This window comes from Puma concolor, chromosome D2 (genome assembly GCF_028749965.1).
Source record: "Puma concolor isolate L17-30 chromosome D2, mPumCon1.1.hap2, whole genome shotgun sequence".
Lineage (NCBI taxonomy): Eukaryota > Metazoa > Chordata > Mammalia > Carnivora > Felidae > Puma > Puma concolor.
This window is the reverse complement of record NC_141677.1, coordinates 61963139-61986031: the sequence shown is the minus strand read 5'-3', so window position 1 is coordinate 61986031 and position 22893 is coordinate 61963139. Positions and strand designations below refer to the sequence as shown.

The following is a 22893-nucleotide window of genomic DNA, read 5'->3' as shown; positions in this document are numbered from 1 at the left end:
GGCCTGTGTCCTAAACTACCACAGGTGGCCTTCCAAAGGTAGTACTCCCCATGTTTATGTTCCTTTTTCCTGAAAATTCGTTTGAGAACTTTCCAGACTCCTGGAGACAACCCCTCTCCTTTCCATACCTTGATGGTTTCTCTGTCATCACTCATGTGAAGCAATGCTAAACATGAGCTTAGGGGTAAAGGGTGTTATAGAATGATCTGCCTCTTGAACCCTCCAGTTCCCTTTGACAGCCTAAGTATCTTAAGTAGCTAAAATGTGAGTTTCATAGGGAAGAGGGGAGTCCTCTTAGGTAAATACATACCCTCTCCTATGCATATTGCAGACAGAATCAGCATACGTGTAGACCCCAACCAGTAACCAAAACATCAGAGATGTTGCCAAATGGATTTTAGGATGTGGGTTTGATGAAGTGCAGTGCACATGCATGCATGTTTTGAAGGTAGAGATTGAGGAAACAGAATTAGTCTATAAAGTCATTGTCATTTTCAGTTTAAAATGTGTGTGTGCGCGCGCGCATTGAAAGTCATTTGCAGAAAATAGCCTTGAGTAAATTTTAAATCTCCGTCCACAACCTGTGTTTTCTTTTTAACAGCATTTCTTAAAGTATGAGCTCTAAATCCCCTATAGCAGAGCCACCTGGGGAGTGTATTGAAATGCAGATTCCTAGGCCCTACCTCAAACATCCCACAGTCACCTACTCTGGGGTGGGCCCAGGAATCTGCCAGGGAATTTTTCCACAGCCTCAAGTTTGAGAACCACTGCCCTTGGAAGTTGCTAGTTGATCAGCTTAATACTTTTTTTTTTTTTTCTAATTAGAAGTACATGGTTAAATATCATCATTTTCATCCTTCCCTTCCCATCCATTCCCAAAATGATCCAGGAACTAGCTGAATTACTGGAGGAAGAAAAACTAAGTTGTGTGCCAGTGCTCATCTTTGCTAACAAGCAGGATTTGCTCACGGCAGCCCCCGCCTCTGAAATTGCAGAAGGACTGAATCTGCACACCATCCGAGACCGAGTCTGGCAGATCCAGTCCTGCTCAGCTCTCACAGGCGAGGGCGTTCAGGTGAGATTACCAGAAGGCTTGGTTACCTGGCAACGTGGCACCCAACCAGCGTGGTCTGTCTCACTGGTTGGGCTGATCTAGATAGAAAAAGATCTGAAACAAATAGCTTTCGATTAGTAGATGAACCGCTCCAGGATGTGAAGGGCACAGAGGAGTTTGGTTCTTTTTACTTAGCAACCAATCTGATAATCATTAACTGTTCCAGGAAAGCCACAGATAAACCACCCACACACAGGACAGACTACCCCACTGGGTAGGAGGTCAGAACCGAAGACCTTCGGAGATGCTTTCTAACTCTAGGATTCTTTGATGATTGGGTTGGGGGTTTGTGTTGTGTCTAATATTATGGATGCTAAATAGTTGTGTTCCCGCGGTAACAGCCATCAACAATACGCACACCAGTTATCCTAGAAGTGTTTTGATTTTTCTGTTGGCTATCTCCACTGCCCGCGGGGGTGGTGTCTCTTTCCTGTTACTTCAGGTTGGTTTCCCGCCGGAGGCTTCTGCTGACAGAAAGCCCCATCATGCTTTATACTGAGGAACCGTATAAACCAGGTTCTTCTGAGGAACCAGAAGAGCAGTCTCCCCCTCATTTGTTATTAATTTAGGGCAGAAAATGGTTGTATCCCAGATACCTGAGAGCCTATATCCTCAAAGAATGATAAACCATTTCAGCTCTGATGCTTCCCACCAGGCAGCCTCAGACCAGTTGACACTCAGGGCTACTTCTTTACGCTGGAGCCCCAGCATGTTCCCCATGCCTCATTTTAAACATCTGGTGTACCTGCCAGGGAAGTGACACAGTGCTGTGAGAACCAGGCAGTACTGCTCTAGAATGCTGTGGGGCTTAACAACATCTGAAGAAATGGTATCTTCCCTCATTGCCATATGGCGTGTGTCATAATAGCATGGCCGGTTTGCTTTTCTCTCAGCTTGGTTTGTTGGGATTTGATTCTCAATTTTTGTCCTGCAGCCTCTCTCCATTTCCCTTCTAATACCCTTTTTCCCTCTCTCCTAAGACATTTGACATTGATTTGTCTTAAAACTGCCTGACTGCTTTTATCTCAAGCAAATAATCACTTCCAAGAATTATCTCAGTTGTTCCATCTGTTTGCTGCCTTGGATTTTTTCTTTTTGTTACACAAACAGCCAGAGCCTGCTCCCGTGCTTGGCCTCCGGATCTGAGGGCAGACCAGCCAGCACAGGGCAGGCGCCTCCTCCTCCACACTCCTCAATACCTGCACCCTCGGAAACACTCCGTGCGCGTGCGCGTTATGGGGCTCTCAAGTAGCCAGACATTACCTTCGCTGCGTCCCCAGAATGGATGGCAGAGCTCTGTGGGTCTCTGTGAGTTTTAGGTTTGGGGAGGGGGCAGGTGTGGACTCTTATTTCTGTCCTTCCTTTCTAGACTCTGATTATAAAAGTAATATATTAAAAGTAATTGTTAATCATATACAAGTATATAAAACCAAAAACTGAAAAGTTCTTTACTCTCCCCTAATCCTGCTCAACAAAGGAACTAATCCCACTAATAGTTTTTTCTTCTCGAGTCTCCTCCATAAAATGGCAGTCACATATGTGATTATAGGTCTATCAGGTTTCAAATTAACTGCATTTTTCAGCTTAATTTACAAGCTGGTCCAACAAGTATGCTGCAACCCAGGATGGTTTTGATAGGTAAACTTTAATCATTTTATTTAGCTTCTCACTTAAAAAAAGAAACCCAAGTTTTGCCTAAGGCAGTTAACCTGGATTGTGCATAAAATGCTATTCAGGAAGCCTGAGGTTATTTTGGGGAGGAGGAGGCCCGGGAAAAGACAGTAGCTTTCTTATGTTTGCACAAACTACTTCAGGAAGAGGATTCTGCCTCTAAATGGTTTAGAATGCAAATATAGAAAGTAGAGAACAAGGATGCCTGGCTGGCTCAGTTGGTCATGGGACTCTTGATCTTGGGACTGTGAGTTCGAGCCCCACTTTGGGTATAGATTTGAAAAAAAAAAAAAAAAAAAAAAAAAAAGAACATCTTGAGATGGGGACTCTAAAGGTGGGACTGGAGGAAATAAATACATTTTGTGTGCGTACGCCTGAGAAAGTGGGAACTGACTGCTCTGTAATCCTCACTGGGCCAGAGTGCCAAAAGGAAGAAAAAGCAAAGCTGGAATTAACAGTGAGTCTCTTGTTTCTTCAGCCAGCCTTAGGGATGTCAGAAGGAGGCCTAGAGTTATCTAGAATCAGTATTTAGAGTAGTGGCATTCAAGTCAAGGGTGCTTCTTCAGAGGGGCCTGGAGGTTGGGAGGGAGCCCTCGCCATTGTCTGCCTGGCCTCTGCTCCCCCTCCAGTCAGGTGGAGATTACAAGGGTAGAGAGCTCTGTGTTCCTGGCTGTGTCATCACCACTCTAGAAATGGAGTTCCCTTTAAGTCACAGGATCTTTATGCCAAAAAAGACACAGTGAGCTATTAGACAGAGGGTGGGGGTGGAAGGCGAGGGCTTTAAAATCAACCAGTTTGAATCGAGTGAAAGTCACGTGTGGTTTGATTTTGTTCAGAAAGTTCTTCTCAGATCAGGACCTTCAGCAACCAGGTTCAAAAGAAATGATATCAAGAGAGATACAACAAAGAACTGTGAACCAAAAAAATAATGATTTTATATAGAGGAGAAATAGTTTGAAGGTCACTTAATTAGTTTAGTAGATAGTACCATGGTGTATAGAATTGGGTAGTTAAGACTGGGATTTCAAGGTTAATGAGATTAGATTATGGTTAATAGAATGATATAAATTTAGAGAATTTAACCATTATTTGAAATGGGTTATTTAATAAAAATGTTAATTAAGAAGGGAATCTGCTGTCTATTGTCCTTTAATGGTAACCTTTGGGGACTGGAGAAAGGTCGGGGAGTTTTCTGTGGAGTCGCTTTTCATTGTGAGCCACTGATTGACCATGTCCCTCCCTCAGGTAATACTTCTGACTCCCTCTCTTGCCCATTCAGCCAGTTTCTTGGTTTTCACTTTAAAAAGAGTCACTTACATGGAATTCTTTTCCTGCATGGCTTAGTTCAAGTGCAAGACTTTAATGATTCTTAATTCATTAAGGCTTTAAGTATTCCTCAAAATGAAAGGCGTCACTAGAAAAATGTCCATAAGATCACTTTCAGGCATGGATACTGTGTAATAATTACTAAAATTCCCTAAACTCCTGTTTCCTCCTCCTACTCTACCCTCCCACTTTTCCACTCACTACCCCCTGAAAACTGGTCAGTAATGGGCAAAGCTTGATCAGGCGTTAAATGGGTCAAGTAACATCTGGCACCCCAGCTCTAAGGACCCTGAAAGAAATTGTACAAAGGTTTTTAAAAAGACCTGGAATTTCTGTGACAGTTTCAGGTGTTCAAAGATAATGTCCCTATTTACATTGTGCTTGAGTGTATTTGTTTAATCTAAATTCATTTGTGAGACCTGCCTCTTCCCAGAAAAGTGACACCCTCAGGTGGGTGAATGGAGGAGCAGCCACAGATCTGAGCTAAACCCTCCGGACTGATGGGGCAGGTGTATCATTTCTCCTTAGCTGAGTAGTTTAGACACGTCATTTGAGATTATGAAAGTTAGTGATTCCTGGGATGGATTTCAGGTTCTTCTTCTACCTGATATTCTGGAGGCAAACGTGTGGTCTTTACAAGGACAGGCGGTCCACGTGTTGTTCAATAGCTCCTGCTCTGGGTGTGGAAATTGACTTTTGAGGGCTTTGGGAGAGTTCAGAACAAGTCTTTCTTTGCCTGATTGATGGTGATGAGGAGGCCAGGCCATCATGTGATTAAAGCAGGTTTTCATGGGAAACTGTCAAAAGCAGAGCATAGGTAAAGGGCACTAGAAACTGAAGGAGAACATCAATCTTAGAAACTCTGTCCTGCTGAGAGGCGCATAATCCTGAGGAGTGAACAGAAAAGACCCAGTTATGTCAAGTAGTTGAATGCAGAGAGAGGAGAAACTGAAAAATGTCTGGGATGGGAGACCTGCAGCCCCCTCAGCCAGACTGCCTTGCAGACATGGGGGCAGCCTCCCTCTGTGCCCTTGGGGCTCGGCCCTGTCCCAGTGCATGACATCTGGCTCCAGGACTCTCTTCTGTTCCTGGGCGCCTAGAAAATAGTGAACAAAGGATCTGGCTTAGAGCCAGAGGAAGGTAGTGAAGTCAGTCCCTCTTCCACCTGCAAACCTGAATTGGAACCCCAAACCACAGCTCTCCTCTGCTCTTGTACAGTTCCAGGTGTTTGAAGATACTCCCTCTCTAAAACACCAATGTGTATTTAACTAAAATTACACCAGATTATCATTTCATTTCAGCACAGAGATCAGCAGTTTCAACCTGGCCTCTAGCATCAGTCATAACCGAGGCCTGTCTACACCAGTAGTTTGGATCTAGCAGAAGGTTTCCCTGGGGATTGCTCTCCGGGCCCTCCACCTTGTGCTCACCTTCCTTCCCACATCTCTCCCACATTCCCTGTCTTCCTTCTCCAAACAGGAGTAACGATCTGGCTCACAACCATCTAACCTACGTAGAAAAGACCACTAGCAGTCTGAGCCCCAATGTGTGAGCTGCACTTCAGAGTGCTTTGCAGATGGCCGTTAAACATTCACTGGCCAAGTTTCTTGTTTTTGTTGCTTTTTTCCTTGATCTAGGGGATTTTTCCCTTAATAAGCCAACAGAATTTCAGTATTAAAAAAAAAAAAAACACGACATTTACCACTTCTTTCTAAGGCCTGACATCAGTTATTTTTGACTCCAAGTGTATGTGGAACTGCTTATCTACAAGTCAGACCTCAGGTTTATTTTTAAATTTTCAAACCTCTCCGTAGACCAAGAAAATAAACTTGGGACATGCGATTTTGCTACCTCTCTGGTACAGTACCCTTTGTCTCCAGAAAAAATATTAATAGCAAGCAATATTTTATGTACACTGCACCCAGCTGCTCCTTGACCCTGGGGGCCCAGTGGCACAACAGGACAGACAGCAGTGCCCTGAGCTCCTTGTCATCTTAAAGCAATTACTGATGTGACTGCCTAGTCCTCATAGCGTTACAAGCCAGGCCCACCCAACCACGGCTACTACTGCTCTCTTCCAACCATCAGGCAGTGATGGATGCACTGTAGAGAGAGCAAGCTCAAAGGAGCAGCACAGTCAGAGGCCACTCTTCCCTAGAAAGGGGCATCGCACCTCCAATCTTGGAACGCAGGGATCTGTGTGTGACTCCTTGGCCTCCACCCATGTGGTTAGGGGGAGCCTTGTATGTTTCCCAGCATTTATCATAGGGAGTAACATCATGACATAGTAAATGCCTTTCCTTTCCATGATGCTAAACAAAGCCCAGTATTTGAGGGTTGAGGTCTCTCTTTAGTCTCTATTATTGCACTGAAGCTAATCAATTCAGATCCAGTTTCAGCAAAGCTGGTCAGAGGGAGGTTGTGGTGGAGGAAGAGAGGGGAGGGCTACCCGTGCCATAAGATTGCCGTCCTGTGACGAAGATCAAATGTGCAAAAATTTGGTCAAACCAGTTTTTAAACAATAAAAGTTCAACCATTAAACAAACCTATGAGTTCATTTCCTTCTTTAGAGGCAAAGCAGTAACCTGCTTCAAGTAGATGATCACCTTTACCCAGTCATCGGTTTTTAAAAAACAAAGCCTTGCCGAGTTGAGGCGAAAGCAGTGTGGTAACACGAGGAGCAGAGAGGGTCCTTCCTCTTAGTTTCCTCTAAACGTGGACTTGCCACCGGAGACAGTGGTCTGGCACATAGTTAATATGCTAACGATCGCAGGGTAAATATGCAGGCTTCCACACGCAGCAGCAGCCCTGAGAGTTAAGTGGCCAAAAACAGCCTCTGGCACCTGAGCTGCAGCAAAACCGAGCAGGGTGCCTGGCTGGGGGCTCTTCCGGTCTCATGACCCTGTATCAGCTGGAAGTCATAACAAAGAAGACCCTGGATCGCCCTCTTTCCCAACTTCAGGGCGATTCCCACCTTCTCTCTAAGCTTGAGGCATTCACTGGGAAATGGTAACTGGCTAAAGAGCGAGGGTGCTGGAGCTCTTGCCTGGGTTCACAGCCCGCCTCTGCCTCACGTGATTCTGTGCCCCCATTTCCTCACCGTCCTGTGGAAATTATAATAGTGCTTACTTTGGGCGTTGTTACAAGGATTAATTTAAAAGATATAAATTAAGCGTCTACTGGGGCACCTGGGTAGCTCAGTCGGTTAGGCCTCCGACTCTTGGTTTCAGCTCAGGTCATGGTCTCATGGTTCGAGCCCCACATCCGGCTCCCTGCTGACCGGATGCAGAGCCTGCTTGGGATTCTCTCTCTCCCTCCCTGCCCCTCCCCCCCAAAAGTAAATAAATAAACTTTTAAAAAACTAATTGTCTACTGTAGATCAGATACCATGATACCATGCTAGGTTCTGCGAACACCACCTCGGGCCAGTCTGACATGGACCCTTGTCTCAGGGATCCTGGGCAACACCACTGTCTTTCCTTTTCCGTGGGCAGCTTGGCACAGCCTGCCCTGATTTGATTGAAGAGGCATTAACCCGTTAACCGTGGCCTCCCCAATACCTCTTACCTCCAGCTCAGGTTCTCCACTGGATACGAACAGGAAAGGTACAGTTCCCCAACCTCCAGCCGCTTCAGACCGGGACAACCTCCTCCGAGAGCCAGAGCAGCCACAGGGCTTTGCCCTTATTCGTTCTCCCCGTGCTTCCCACACTCCTTCAGGTTGCAGGCGGCAGCTGTGCGGGCCTAGGGGCCAGCAGGTCAGCTGGTGGGTGCTGACCTCTGAGCGCCCTCTGTTGGCAGGACTGTGGTTGGAAGGGCTTTGCCACCCCTGGCCCACATAGACATCTGGAAGACACTGCCCCCCCCACCCCCCAGGGCTCCCTGGTTTAAATCCCCTCTGCCTCCATAACAGATAACTGGGGAAAAGCTGCCCCTCACCCTCCACATTCTGCTTTGCGTTCCTGCAGCTGAGCAAATATTTTTCCTATCTCTTTGACTGCATTCATGTACTGTTACGTATAATGAAAAGAACCCTCCCCTCCCCATAATCAGCCATAAAACGAGGTGGGGGGAAGTGCCATTCATGTAGTGTGGGAACACGGTTCTTGATTTCTCTGAGAAGATTTGATAAAATCTGCAAGTCTCTCTAGAGGAGAAAATATTGAGGTACACACCTTTTGATAGTGTTCGTACGGGTTCCTGAAGGTGGAAAGTGCTACGTAAGTGCTGAGCTATTCAGCTTCGAAGGCAAAGAGAAGATGGTTATCTTATTCATCGCTCTTTTATTTGTAAAATCTTTTTTGTCTCCTGGCAGGTGATCTTTTTTTTTTTTTCCTGGAAACCAATTAGCTACTAAAATTAAACATGCTTCTCTTTAAATTAATCCTTTTCATAAAATGGTCTTAAAATTGGCCTCAGCTTTTCAGAGTAAGTAGCTGACCCAGTTGTAACTGGAGATGCATTTGGAGCCACCTTCCTCCCACCCCGCATCCCCCCACCCCTGCCCCCACCGTTGCCAGGTGCTGTCCACCTTTGGGCTTTGGGCCATGGCCAGCCACATCTTGGCAAACACCCTAAGGTCTTCCCTGGGACAGCCAATGGATTATCTGGTTCTCCTGCCCAAGTGCTCTGATGGCAACTGGCAGAATTTTAATCACTGTAAATTCAGGTTATGGTCAGATTAGCCAGGAGATAGGATGCCTGCTGGTTGTTTTGCAGTGATGTATTGTTTATGGGATTAATGCTCCGAATGGCTAAGGGTGTCAGCTGATATTTATTACTTTAAGCTGCCTCAGCTGTTCAGGTTCAAGTACTAGCTCCATGGTCACAGGAAATGCGGGGCTCTGCATGTCTTGTGTGCCCTGAGATGTGCAAATGTGACTGGGAGCGTAGTATGTGTTACAGATGCAGAGGAAAGGGACTCATTGCAGGAGCTTCCTTTGATTTTGTGCGAGGCTTCTGAGGGAACTCCATACACCCCTGAAGGTCGGAGGGACTCTGGGGAAAGGGAGAGCATTCAGGGATGGCTCCAGAGGGGGCTGAAAAGGAGGTCATCTCTGGCAGACCTGGCATCCATGAGAAATCATGCTGCCTGCCAGGTGGCTGTAGGCATTGTGTGGTTTTTACCCCTGTCCCTCTCCAGCCTTCTAAGAGAGGACACGTTCAAGGTCACGGTGCCTTTAAGGGAACCTTCTCCCCAGTCCCTCAGCTTGGTAGTGCTTAAATCTGCAAGAATCAGGCCAGCCCTTTTAAACCTCTGTGTAGCGCTGCCCTAAGAGAGAGAAATGCACATTGCCCCAGTGTGTGTCTCGTCACACACACACTGCAGTTTGGCTTGTTTTTCCAAAAAAATTTAATTTAAGCCAAGTGTACACTGTCACACTGTAAATACACCGGGGCACCAGAAGGGTGACTTATTGAATTAAATGCCCTAGCAAAGGTCAGCTTTTAGAAAAAGCCAAAAATGGCTGGAATCTCTGATAGCTCTTCAATCAGGCCTTGGATCCAGGCAGATGTGTTTATTTTTTCAGAGGGAGTTCCTGAGGATCCATCTCAAGTTCAGACACTGGGCACTCCCCCTCCCATCTTCTCCCTGGGCTCTCAGAGTCGCCCCCCCCCCCCCCCCCCCCCCCCCCCCCCCCCCCCCCCGCCTTTCTCCTCCCCAGGAGGCCACTGTGCCTGGTCAGTCACCCAGGTGGGCCCCTGGGGCCACCAAACTCCCTGGAGCTCAGGGGGAGGGGAGGGAGGACCCAGGACACCCGCCCCCGCCCCCCACTCCCTTCCGGGGTTTGAGCGCGTTGTGCCTTTCTTACAACTAACACTGCCTTTCTTTGCCCATTTCCCTCAAAGGACGGCATGAACTGGGTCTGCAAAAATGTCAATGCAAAGAAGAAATAAAATCTAGACGAATGGAGACGCGGGAGCTGCGGGAGCTGAATTCTGTCCTGAAAAACACTAATTTGCTGCTTTCTGACCAAATGTTTTTCCATCTGTGTACAGCTACAGCTGTTTGAAGAGAGGGAACAACACAGTTTAAAAAGAATCCCCATTCCAGCAGTAGATTTAACTGATCTCTGAGGTTCAGTATCATTTTTCAAATAAAGGAATTATATTATTTCCTCGGCATAATTGAAATAGTATTAAATGTCTCAAAGCACATGATTAGAAAATGAGATCTTTTAAATGAGCAAGAGATTACATTGCAGTTTAGACAATTCCAGTGGGCTTTTTTTTTTCTTTCAAAAAAGAAAGAAAGGAAAAGAGGAAGAAGCAGCTTATGCTGCATTCATTTATTTCCTGACCTGTCCCTTACATTCCCCCCTCCCCCCCCATGGTTCTGAAGCCACAGACGGTGTTTGCTGGTGCTGGGCAGTGAGTTTTACCATCACAGACTGAGCTGGGGTGGGAAGGAGCTGGGGGGGAGGGGAGGGATAGCAGATGATTAAACCATCTCGTCCTGCAGGTAGGAGACTGCGTGCGTAATCCTCACCCTTTGGAGAGAGAGGGGGAAAAAAAACCTTTCTTGCAAACAAGTCACCACAGAAACATACCTCCTCCCCGCCAGCCAGCCACACAGGGAAGCAAATTCTTATGACTTTTGACTGTAATGACATCTGGAATGTAAGGAGAGGTGGGAGGTTTAATTCCAGAAAAATTACAAGGTCCTTAAAAAGCCCTCACATCGAGGGCTCAGGCTAGCGTAAACAGGCTTTCTCCAGCTCAGTGAAGCAGTGAGCCTCCGACTCTGAGATTAGCCGGCTTCTCCGTGGCCGTCCTATAGAAGGGATTTCTAAAGCTCAAAGAATTCCGTTTAAATGATCACAATAGGCCGCTGCTATCAGATTTCAAAAATAAATGCAGCTTTACCATGAACCTGCTCCACTGAGAAGAGGCTGGCAGATCGATTTTTAGAAAAGATCAATTTTTACAGTGCTGGCAACTTGGTGTGGGATGCTCATGAGTGGAGAGGGTTTGCTGCTGGGAAGAACACGGGTGTGTGTGATTGCCAAGGCCATGCCCAGGGGAGCCAGAGTCACCCCAGCCGCTGGTGTCCTCTGCCTCTCTTCAGCAAAATGTGCCTCTGAGGGGGTCCAGTGGAGAAGGAGGGCAGGAGACTTCTCCCGCCCTGTGTTGCAGAAAGAGCTTGTTTCCCTGAGCCCTAAGAAATCCCCAGCTTCAGACACAGGAAAGCAGGCCAGGGCGACGCTCGGCTCCTGAATTGAACTCTGTTCTGGTGCCTGAGCTCAGGGGTTTTCAGAGAGTGAATAAGAGACTGTTACTGTTCAGTGGCTGGTGGGTCCCCGGAGGCCAGCTGCCTTCTCATCCTGGGAGGTGGCCCTTCCCAAACCCGCGGAGGCATGGGAGCAGACGGAAGGGGCCACTCCAGCCCCGGGGCCTCAGTACCCAGCTTTTTTTTTTTTTTTTTTCTTGGACCAAGTTGTACAGGTGAGGCTGCAGCAGGATCAGCTTCCAAGATGGTCTGGGGTGAAAGTCATTAACAACGCCAGAGATGAAAAGGTGCCCTGGGGTGGCTGTGGACAGACCAGTAAGGACTTGCAAAACAAAAGCGGGTGAGGTTTTTTTAAACCCCTGAGCTCCTTGCTCTCTGCAGCCTCCTCCTCTGGCTTCGCCGGCTCACCCAGGTGCCTCTCTCGGCTTTGAACAGAGGCAAAACAGAATGAGAAGGAACCAGCAATCCCTCTTCTGTCAGGCTGGCAACGTGGGTCTAGCACTTGAAAATGGCTTTTCCCTCCAAATAGGGCACCAGGGATGTTACCTGAGGGGCAAAATGCCTGCTTTGAGCTCTGCCATTTGGAACACTGTGACGTGAAACTTTTGACTCTGGCAGTGGACCGCCTGTGAAGTATTTTTGTTCTTTTACCATCAACTTAGGGAACTGTTTGAAAGAGCCCTCCCAAGGCCTTGGCCAGCCCGCAGAAGCCACCGGCCGTCCTCTGATAACAGCCTCTGTGAATACTCAGATTTGCTTTGCAGCTAAAGACAGAGCCATTGCGGATGTCACAAGCTTTCATCTTCCCTTTGAGCCCTACTGAACCCTCCGGGGGCTCCTGGGCTGGAGGAGCGGAGCCTGAAAAATGCAGCTTGAAAGCTCCCATTTGTAAAAACAAAACGCTCCTGAAGTCCTCTCTCCTCTCCCGGCCCCACCCCACCCCTGCGGCCAGGACCAGAAGGCGGAATTTGAAGCTGAAAAGGGGACACCGGGTCTCGCGCCCTCCCGCCCGCCGTGGGGGGTGCTCCGCACGCCTCGAGCCCGGCGGGCGGCCTCGGGACGTGCGGGAACCGGCGGGCGGGCCGCGTGCTCGCGCAGCTGCGGGACAGGCTCCCCTCCCCTCCTGCGGCCGCCCCGGTGCGCCTCCCGCCGGCCGGCGCCCGCGCCCGGCGCCGCACACCCTTTCCCCTTCACTCTCCCTCGGTTACTATGGAAACAAGGGTGTCATTGATGTGGGCTGAGCTGGGGAACATGTCGGCGCACAGCTGAAAGTCAGCGATTATGCCGGCGGGTAGAAATGTGCCGGGGCGGAAGAAGTCCGCAGCTCCCGAAACTGCTGGAAGGACGCGGTCCTGCCCCCTCCCTCCCTCCAACTCCACTTCTCTCTCTCCGAGCTTTTGACAAATTTCTTTATTCCCCTCTGGGCTAAAGCGGGCGGCTATTTTTGTGCCACTCGGTGCCCCACCCTCACTGTCGGCCGCTCCTTATCCGGCCTGGCCTGGAGGGTGACACCGTGTCACCCTCGCCAGGACTCGTCCCTTGATTCCCGTCAGAGTTTGCTTTGATTTCTCTTTCCTTCTCAGGGGCCAGTTCTTACTTCCTTTTATTTTTAGCTCTGCACTCCATGTGGTTTCAGGGTTCAGTCTGATCCATCGAAAGGTTCTTTTTTTATAGTCCCTTTTGAAAATGATAATCAAAGGAAGGGACGTGGTATTTGGTCATGTGGAAAATTCAATGTATAATTTAGACGTCTGTCAAAAATCTGACAAATGAAATTTAGCTGAAAGGAAGGCAGCCTGGAATGTGTTGTGTTCTTTGCCAAAGCTCGGAAAGGGCCTCGAATGTGTTTGTCCTTTCAGAGGTTAGCATTCCTCAAGGTGCTTCTTTCAGAAGGGTGAAATACTAACAGCCCACCACCAATAAAAGCAACGCTTTCCGGAGCCCCTCCTACACAGCGTGAGCCTTACATGCCCTAGGGGCAACAGTAGTCCCACTTTTCAGTTGAGAAGACTGAGGTACTGGCCTGGGTTGAGGAGTGGGCTCCACTTCACGGAACCTTCAGTGCAGAAAAGGGCTGGAGCCTGGTTCCCAAAGCTGTGGCCTTCCAAGTCCACACCAGCAGTGCTCCCTGGGTGCTCTCTGTCCTCACCCCAGGGCAACCATAGATTTTGTACCATCTTTGGCACGGGCGGGGAGAAAGAGAAGACACCAAGTATCAGGAAAGGTGTCAGGAACGGCCTGGCGAGAACACTTGCGACTACCTAGTGCCTAAAACTGTGTCTTCCTGTAAGAGAGGGTTCAGAGAGGGAAATAGACTTGCCAAAAGTCACACAGTAGGTGACAGAGCAGGCACCGGTCCAGGGCTCTGCCCCTAGAGCAGAAGAGCGTCTATTTATTCCCCTTGGGCAGCCTCACTTCGGCAGCCTAGCGACTCACCAGAATGGCTAGTCCCGAGGGCCCGCCTTTAAAGGCAAGCTGTTGGCAGCAAAGAGGGGTGCTTGAGGCAGAAGGAGAGAGGTCTAGGGTTGCCAGATACACGACAGGACATTCAGTTTAACTTGAATTTCACATAAACAAAGAAATTGTTTTTAATACAAGTATATCCCGTGTAATATCGGGGACATACTTCTAATACTCAAAAATATTCATTGTTTATCTGAAATTCAAATTTAACTGGCCTTCTCGGTTTTTTGTTTGTGTTGTTTTGCTAAATCTGGCAACTCCATCCAGAACACCCTGCTCAATAAAGAGACAGCGAGGTACAATTAAAAAGTCTGTTCTCTGGAGTCAGAGAGGCCCGGAGTTTAATCCTTGCCCATCATAAATCAGCTCTGTGATCTTGGGCAAGTTACTCTCTTGGAGTCTTGCCTCTTCATCTATGAAATGGGACTAAAATGGTAGGGATGTTTAAAAAAGATATAATGTAAATAAAGTACCTAGACCTGGGGCAACAGCTAGCACAAAGCAGGGACGCTCTGTGCCTCTGTTTCTTATCTGTAAAATGAGGTAACATCATCTAGTTCTCCAGACGACTGGACGAAGCTATGCGTGTCCAGTGTATAGCAGGTGCTAAATCATTGGCAGCTATTATAATAACTGGCAGAAATTCTGGAGTCCAGACCTTCCCAGGCCCCCAAGACCTCTGCCGCCCCACCTCCCCTCCCATGTTGTTCCGGAACTCTCAAGGCGACAAGCAAGAGGCCAACAGTCTCCTGAAGGTGCCGGCAGCCCCCTCCTCTCCAGGGCTCCCAGGGCCACCCCAGCCACACGTCTTGCGATTAGATTTGTAAGTGGGAACAGGCTCTTGTCAGAGGCTCCTGATTGGCTCCAGGCAAAAACACAGTTTAGCGCTCAGTCAAGCTGCATTTTAGGGCCTCTGTCTCTCTCTCCCCCCTCTCCCCTCTTAATCGCAATCTGTTCAGTAATTTCCTTTTCCAACACTGCAGAACACAGGGAAGCTGCAGCACCAGGAGTTGGGCAGGGAGGAGGGAAAGAGAGTTCCTGCTCCCTGCAGTGAAATCTGCTGGTCCAGCACTGTGACAGCGTGTGCGCGCGCGCCCGTGCATGTGCGTGCACGTGTGTGTGTGTCCAGAACCAGCCACACACACGCACGTGTGGAGATGTGACCAACAACCAGGCCCCTACTGCCAGACCAGGGCAAACTGTCAGGGGGACACCCCCTTACACTGGGGACTTCACAGTTACGATCTTATTTAATCCTTTAATCCTTGCAACATTATTAACTGTAGGTATTGTCACAGTTTGGGGATGGGGCTCACATAATTTGAATCGCTTGCTCAAGATCATACCAGCGGGGCAGAATCCGGATTTGCACCTGGGCCTGTTTGCTGGGCCCCAAGTGCGGACCATGACACAGGTATTCGTCGCTTTCCGAAAGTCCGTGTTTCGCCACTTCACTTTTGCGAAAGACCTGCATTGGTACCTGTTTTCACTAACCAAAAGAAATCTGCAGAGGATTTTCGCTTTAACGAAAAAAGCCACTACCATACTAATGTAGGTCTTGCATAAAAGCAAAGTGGCGCAACATGCGCTTTTGGAAAGCAGGGCGTACTCTACACCATTTCGGCTTGTGAAAAGTTTCGTGTGAAAGCTCTAGTTTCAGATGGCAGGGGAGCGGTGGGGGGGGAGGGGGGGCGCGGGGCCTGCCCCTTCTCATCTTTTGGCTTCTAAGCTCCGAAAGGGAGCTAAGGAAGCCTCCTGCACAAAGGAACACGGGGAGATTTTTTTTCCCTACGGTGAATAACAGTGTCCAAGGGACAAAAAGCCTTTGCTTAAGACATAAAACATTCATGACAGAATTGAAGAGATCACGCTAAGTCAAGGAGGGGCAAGGGTTATGGGAGAACTTTCGCGAATACCTGAAGCTGAAAGCTGCAAGGGCTGGGGGCAGCTTTGCTAAGCAAACTGCTAGCCCTGTCAGTCAGTCGCTGACTGGATCCGTGGAGTGGCCCTGCGAGATAAGTATCCCCATTCCTGTTCCCTCACTGGGGAAACCAAGGCTCTCAAAGGTAAGTCACTTGCCTGCAATCACAGGGCTAGGAAATGGCTTGTCTGGGCTTCCGGCTGACTGCAAAGCCCGTTTTTCTCCAGGATGCCTTCTCCACTAGGCACAGGGCCGTGACCTGCTGACACAGGGTCGTGGTGGGGGTGAGGCTCTGGGAAACAGGGAGGTGGGTGAGAGGCCTACCTCCCTCTTGGTCACACCCCCCTTCAGGACGCACGAGACCCTTCCTGGAGTCCCAGAGGTGGCTGCTGCTCTGGAGACCGCCGGCAGGGGGGGCAGGGGGGCCTGGCCCCACCCCGACAACAAAGGAAGAGGCTGGGAGAGCTGTAGCCCTTTGGGCCCCACCCAGGCATCAGCCACCTCCATTCTTACCTGGGGCTTAGTCCAAACCTATGTCCTGGCCCAAAATGGAAGAGAGGGAGCGCTCCCTCCCTCCTCAGACCACCAGAGGGAAGGAGGAAGGGCGGGCTGCAAACAGATGCACAGGGACATTGTCTGCCTACGGTCTTTCTTTGCCTTGTTAGCAGAATGCATATTCCTGAGACTGGACAGGCCCATCACCTGGGCCACTGCTGACTCATATGGGAGCGGATGCCCCACATCAGGGTGTGAGGCTTGGCGCTAGCTGACAGTCCCTCAGGCACAGGCTGCTCAGCCATACTCAGTGGCCCTGCCCATGACACCAGCCAGACCCCTCCCTGGGTCTGGCTTTTAGCTCTCACCCCCTAACCCGGTCCCTGGTCCCACCTGCTTGACCTGCTCTGGGGAGTTGGAGCCCAGCAGCCCCCCTTCTTCAGCCTTCCTCGATGCCAACAGTGAGGAATCTTGCAAAATCCTGCTGGCACGCCACCCCCACGCCCCTTGGATTCTGTCTGGGGGCACACGCAGCAGCCTGATCTAGGGCTTTCGGTATGAATAAGGCTCCTCTGAGGCCTCCAGATGAGAGGGCCAAAGCACATTTCCTGCCTGGATGCCACAGATGGCTTTGGGAGAGAAAGGGATAAGGAGCTTTGGTTTGTGAGCGACGGCCCATCCTGCGGCCAGGGGGTGGGGACACAGCCCAGCCCAGCTCTCCCCCTCCATTCCCCCAGCTCCTGGGGGTTCACCCTGACTCCCTGGGCTCCTTTCCCACCCTGAGACCTCCAGGTCTCCCAGAGCAGTGGGTTGGGAGGAAGAAAGAGGGAGGAAGGGGAATGCAGGGGCTGGGCTGCTGCTCCAGGCTGGGGGAGGCGTCCGCACAGCTGCAGGCAGGGCCCCCCCTGCCCCCAGTCTGTGAATGGGCACATCGCCCCCTCCTGCCCGCCTGCCACCACTCCTGGAACAGTTGGTCCTAATGAACGCAAAGCAGGCAGGGCAGCTGTGAGCATTATCCATATGCATGGGGAGGTGTTTATTTATCCTCACGTCCCACCCCACCCTGCAGCTGCTGCCGCCCCCTGTGCCAGGAGGGTGAGTGGGCATGAGCACCCAGGCTGCTCTGGGGCCCAGGGCCTCCTCTCCTTCCAGCCCTCCCTCCCCAGCCCACGCCCACAGCCTTCACTTGACCCATTTTGGAGGCAGAAGTTTGTGTGTGTGTTTGAGAAAGAGAGAGAGGGGGAGAGAGAGTGCACACATCATTTCCCCAGTTGGTGCTTTTGATTTCCTCTGAAGTATCTTGATTGCAGACGTACAATGGCATCTTGCTGCCAGTGCTCCCTCAGCAGCTTCTGGCTCTGCACCGCCTCCTCCCCAGGGCCCGGGGTTTTCTGCTGACTCCAGGGCCCATGGCTGGCTGGCAGGGAAGGAGAAGGCCTGATCCGGCCTTCCATTCCTTGGCTGAGCAGTGGGACCTGGAGGCCCTTCCCGTCCTTGGGCTGGGGCCAACCTGCACCCTGCAACCAAACCTCCTCTCTCACTTGGGCCTCCCTCTGCCTCCTTGCTCGCCATCTTGTTCCCTGCTATCTGGCCCTCACCCCCTTAGGGCTCAGAGCCAATGTCCTAAAACACAGTTCCCCTGCTCAGATGTCTTCAGGAGCCCTGCGGCACTGGGACTTGAGGCCAAACTGTTTATCCTGTCATTCAAGACCCCTCTGATCTGACCCCAAACCTTTTTTATAGGCCCGTCAATCATGGACTCTCACACATATCCTGACCTTCACATGAGGATCCTCATTGTCCCCCAACCTATCCCCCCCAGTTTTATTTCCCCACCTGTGCTCATAGTCACCTTCTCCCTGGAATGTCTGCCCCCTCTTTTGTGCTTTTCTTCCTCCTCTTTTAGGGCATGATTAAATTCCCATATGCCCAGGAAGATGGCCCAGTACCCTCTAGTCCACAAGGCTCCCCTATGAGCTCTGAAAGCCTAGGCATTTGGCATTTGGTATGCATTCATCCAACCATCCATCCATCCATCCATCCGTTTCTCCATCCATTCATTGGTTCATTCATTCAACAAATTATCACTTGAGCGGAGGCAAAGCACTTATAACGTCTCATGTCCTGGCTCTGTTCCCTCATGCCTTTCTGACTTCACTGCTCACTTCTCTGCCCCTCACTCTTTCCAGCCACTCACACTCCCCCTTGCTGTTCTTGAAACGAGCATCATCTGCCTCTGGTCTTTGTGCTTGTTCCCTCTGCCTGGAATACTGTTGCTTCAGATACCCTGAGACTTTGCCTCCTCACATTCCAAAATATGTGCTCAGTGTCACCTTCTCAGTAAAGCCATCCTCAACCATCTCCCTATATAAAAACTCCCATGCCCCCTTGCCCCTACTGACATGTCCTCTCCCCTCACCTTGCTTTACTCACCTTCACAGTACTTATCACCAACTCACTGTATTGATTTATGGTTTGTCATCTGTCCCTTCCCCACTAAATTCTCAGCTCCAAGAGGGCAGGGAATTTGTCTATTTTGTTAACTGATATATCCTCAACGCTGGACCAGTGCCCAGAGCTGAAGGCACCTCGATAATTATTTGTTGAATAAATAAATGAGTGAATGAATGAAACAGGCACTGTCCTAGGCTCTGAAAAATCACAGAAGACCAATATTTCAGGTCCTCCAGGGACACACAGGCTAGATGGACATGTAAGCTATGCAGCTGGTAAGCTGACATGTAAACCACAATAGTTAGAATACCATGTGAGAGCCCTAAGTGCATGGGTGTGTGTTTGGCCCACAGGAACGTAACCATTGTGATAGCTATCGATGCCCCAAAAGTGGATGGTGCCAGCAGCAGACCGGGCACTTAGCATGCATCAGTTCACTTTTTCCTCACACCCTCCTGGAGAGGGGAGGGAGGCGTACACAGAGGAAGCAAAACTCTGAGTCTAGGTATACAATCCAGGCAGAAGCCTCGGCAGAACCACCGGGGCACGGAACCACCCGGGCGGCTGGAGGACTGACTCTAAGCCTGGGATGTGACAGGTGGAGTTTGGGGAGCTGCAGCTCCTAGAGATGGCATTTAGTGTGGCTGGAGAGTCCCTATCTGTTAGGCCTTGCTGCCCATTTGCCTCCGAACCCCCTCCCTACTCAGTGCCCCGCAGCAGACACAGACATGGAGAGCGTCTGATGACGACATCCAATTCACAACCAGGCAGCCAGGACATCCATAGGTCAAATGACGCACGGCCATTTTTTTCCAGGTCGACCAGGAGTCCACACCATCCTTCATGCTTAGGTCTTGGACACCTGCTCCTGCATTTCACTTTTTACCTGCAATTCTGCAATGTTGCCAATGCCGCTACTAACACCCTATTCTACAAGCTGTTGAAAACTATGCCACACACCACCCCGTGCATCACCCTCTTCTTGCCTCCATGTAAATAATGAAAAATAATCTATGGCACTGAGCAGATGGGTTCTTTCTTAAGAAAGACCCAATTATTGAAGATCTAATGCAAGGGGAAGTCATAAATATCCCGGTTTGCTGCAGTGGAGAGGAATTAACGACACAGCAATTAAAGAAAACTGGTTGCCCATGGAGGAAACATGCAGACTTCCAGTGCAGAACTCAGGGGGAAGCCCATTGTCAAGGCCCTGCGTCATAAATGCCAAGGACAGAGGATTTTAGAGAAGAAGCCCTGGGCTCTTGAAGGCTTCCCTCACTCAGTGGGTGTAATTCCCATATACCATGGAGAATATGGTAGAGACCAAAGCTCTATCCACCAGATTTCTATTTCTATCTGTGAGAGCTTTCCCTGCAGGAGTTTCTTGAGGAATTTAAGCACAGAGTGACTACAGCTTGCTCGGGAAGGGAAGAAAGTTTTTTGGAAAGGGTAGAGTGTTGGGAGGAAGAAGGAGAGAGGCTGAAGGAAGATCATGATATTCTTGAGGCCAGCCCACCTTCTGGTCCCAGTCTAGAACCTCTCCCCTGACGACCCGCCTGTCCTGGCTGCCTCTGCCCCACACCCGGTCTGTCTCTCATTTCCTTCAGCCTCTATGGACGTTTATGAGATCTTAGCCCTGAATCCCAGGGCCTTGCCAGGCACTTCTGCACAGAATATAGGGAAGGGGCAAACCAATAGTGTCCTTAATTTCCTTCCCTGCCCCTTAATTCAAAGAAACAGAACTCACAGGGTTCTAGAACCAGTATAAGGATCCCAGGTTCTAGAGGCTTCTTCTAAGGCGCCTCCAAAGGAGAGTTTTCCAAAATCACACAGGGAGACACTCACCATAGAAGAGGGGCTAAAATGTGATGGGTTCTGTCCAGGGATACCCAGGAATCATTTTTTTTTTTTTTCTACTTCCCTTTACTTTGCAGCCCCAGGAGGATCCATATCCCACCTCCCCTTTCATTTTAGGCCTAGATCACTATGCTGGGTAAGGACATATCCTAGACTCTCCATCCACCCACCCGGAATTTACAGGACACAGAGGTAGGGTAGGGAATCCCCCAGGGGCCAGGTTTGGTCCTGAAAGTGTTCATCGGTTCTCCCCCACCCTCAGATGGGAGAAACTGACGGTGGCTGAGGAAGTGGCATGGTGACAGCGACAGGGCCTGAGTGGGTGGGTGTGAACAGGGCTGGAAGAACCCGCAAGTGAGCTTAGAAGGTGGGGTCTCGCTCAGGAGAGGGGCCTGAGGCGCTGACTCAGCGGCGACGCCTGCAGGGTGTTCCCGGCTGCCGCCCCGCCCGCCCCGCCCGCAGGGTGCCCTTTGAAGCCCGGAGGGGGCTTTGATCTGGGGTCTGCCCCTCTCTCAGCTGGCCCGGCCAGATGCGCTGGGGGGAGGGGCGGAGGAGCCGACCACCCCCTGCCACGCCTTCCCCGCCCCCCTGCATCCCCCCTTCACCGCTCCCCGCCCCGCCCCCCCCGGGCCCCAGGACTGTTTCCGGCTGTTGCGGGGGCACCCGACCCTCCCCCCCCACGCTTTGCAGCTGTTCCCCAGCTGCGCGGCCCCACCCCAAAGACAGCTGGGAGAGAGGCTGGGGGCGGGGAGCGGGGCACAGCTGCTGGCCCGGGCTCGGACGGGGAGGGCAGAGACTTGAAAGGGCTCGGGCGGCGCGGGTGGCGGGCGGAGGAAAGCCCCCGGCGGTCGCCTCCCCGCTGGCTGCGCACATCTGGGCCACAGCAGCCGCCGCCCCCCACCGGTGGGGTGGAGGAGAGGCGCTCCCGACACCCAGCCCTTCCCGGAAAGGGGAGGAGTGACCGCCTCTAGGGGAAGGCGGGAGGGCAGCGCCTGGGGTGTGAGAGCCAGTATCTCTGAGTCGTTCGCGGTGTGAGGCGCAGGGTGTGCCTGTGGGTGCCCAGAGGTGTGGGAGTATGCACACCAGGGCAGGGTGGGGAAGGCCCCCTTCACACCTTCCCCTGCAGGCCTTGTGTCTTGGGGCAGCTCCAGGCTTTTCTGGGCCTCCTCTGCCCCTGACCCTTTTGGGAGGAGGGTGACAGCTGCTCCTACAAAGCCGGGGACAGCTGGGTGGCTGGGGACAGCTGGATGGGGTTAGTGTCTCCCTGCTTCCCTGGCTGCCCAGGCACCCCCAGGCTGGACTACTGGCAGCTGGCTGCTTTGCCTGCAGCCTGTGTCCTTAAGTGTGTAATTGTTGGGGGGTGGGACCTGGTGGGGCTCAAACCGTCCCACCCCCACCAGAGTCTCCCTCCATATCCCAGTCTGACCCAAGTATCTGGAGAGAGGAAGGACCCCTCCCAACAGCTAAAACGAAACTAGGCCAAGTGGGAAAGAAATTGGGCAGCTTTCTGCCTTGGCTCCTAACCCTTGGCACAGAGGACGTCCTAGGGTCCCTGACAACTAGAGAAAGGGAGAGTGAGACAGGAGCAGATGTGAGTGGAGTTAAATGTCTATCTGGCCACCAGCACCTGCCCCCAGGCATCCTTCCACCCCTGGGCTGCAGGGGCCCTGTGCTCCAACCATCTGCCCTCTCACTGTAGCCCCAAACAGGTGCAGGGGAAGAGAAGGGGGCAGGCCAGCTGTTGTCATCTTGTCCTGGCTCTGGCTCCCTGCCAAAGGGAGGAAGGGGGAGCAATGAAGGAAGGGTCCACCCACCCCACACTGAATCGTTTTCTATTCCCACAGGATGGGAAGATGGCTTCTACTTAACAGGACTAAGACTCTGGTTTGGTTGGCCAACCCAGCTGGCCAGGGGAACATGGCTTGACCATGCCTTCCACCCTAGGTCATTACTTGTATGAAAAGGGGAGTAACTAGGGCCGGGTGTGGCTTGGACCCCTGGCACAGGACTCACTCGTGGCTTTTGGGGGTAGGAGGCATTCAGGCCCTGACTCTACCCAGACAAGGGGAGAGAACTAGGCACCAGCAAAGGTTGCCCCTCCTCCTAGTATGGAAGGGCACAGGCTGCTTTATGACATAAGATCCAAGCGGAGTGTTAGGTAACAAACCAGAGATCCTTTTTAAAGTTCACTTCCCGGCCCCAACAGAGGAGTGCCTTGGAGTGCTCCAGCCCCTCCTTCCACACAGGGGTCCCTATAACAAGCAAGACCCTAGCGAGTCCGTCATCGCAGCACTTTTAACTGGGGAACTAAAATGCAGATTCCTGGGCCCTTGAGGAGTCCCACGGAGTCTAAGCAGGCCCC

At 50.9% G+C, this 22893-nt stretch overlaps 2 protein-coding genes across 4 annotated transcripts in view; one reads left to right on the top strand and one right to left on the bottom strand.

The window, feature by feature from the left end:
• Positions 1–7846, bottom strand: part of SFXN2 (sideroflexin 2) — a 58149-nt gene extending 50303 nt beyond the window's left edge. The window contains exon 1 of one of the 2 annotated variants that reach the window (XM_086680743.1): positions 7679–7846. The gene's annotated coding sequence lies outside the window, so the exon portion shown is untranslated. The remainder of the gene's footprint in view (positions 1–7678) is intronic. The other variant, XM_086680740.1, reaches the window with a different exon arrangement.
• The window catches only part of ARL3 (ARF like GTPase 3), a 37692-nt gene extending 27453 nt beyond the window's left edge, over positions 1–10239 (top strand). For both annotated transcript variants that reach the window (XM_086680748.1, XM_086680747.1), the window contains exons 5-6: positions 890–1075; positions 9961–10239. In XM_086680748.1, the coding sequence (XP_086536874.1) occupies positions 890–1075; positions 9961–10008 (234 nt within the window). In that variant the 3' untranslated portion in view covers positions 10009–10239. The remainder of the gene's footprint in view (positions 1–889; positions 1076–9960) is intronic.
• The last annotated feature ends 12654 nt before the right edge of the window (positions 10240–22893 follow it).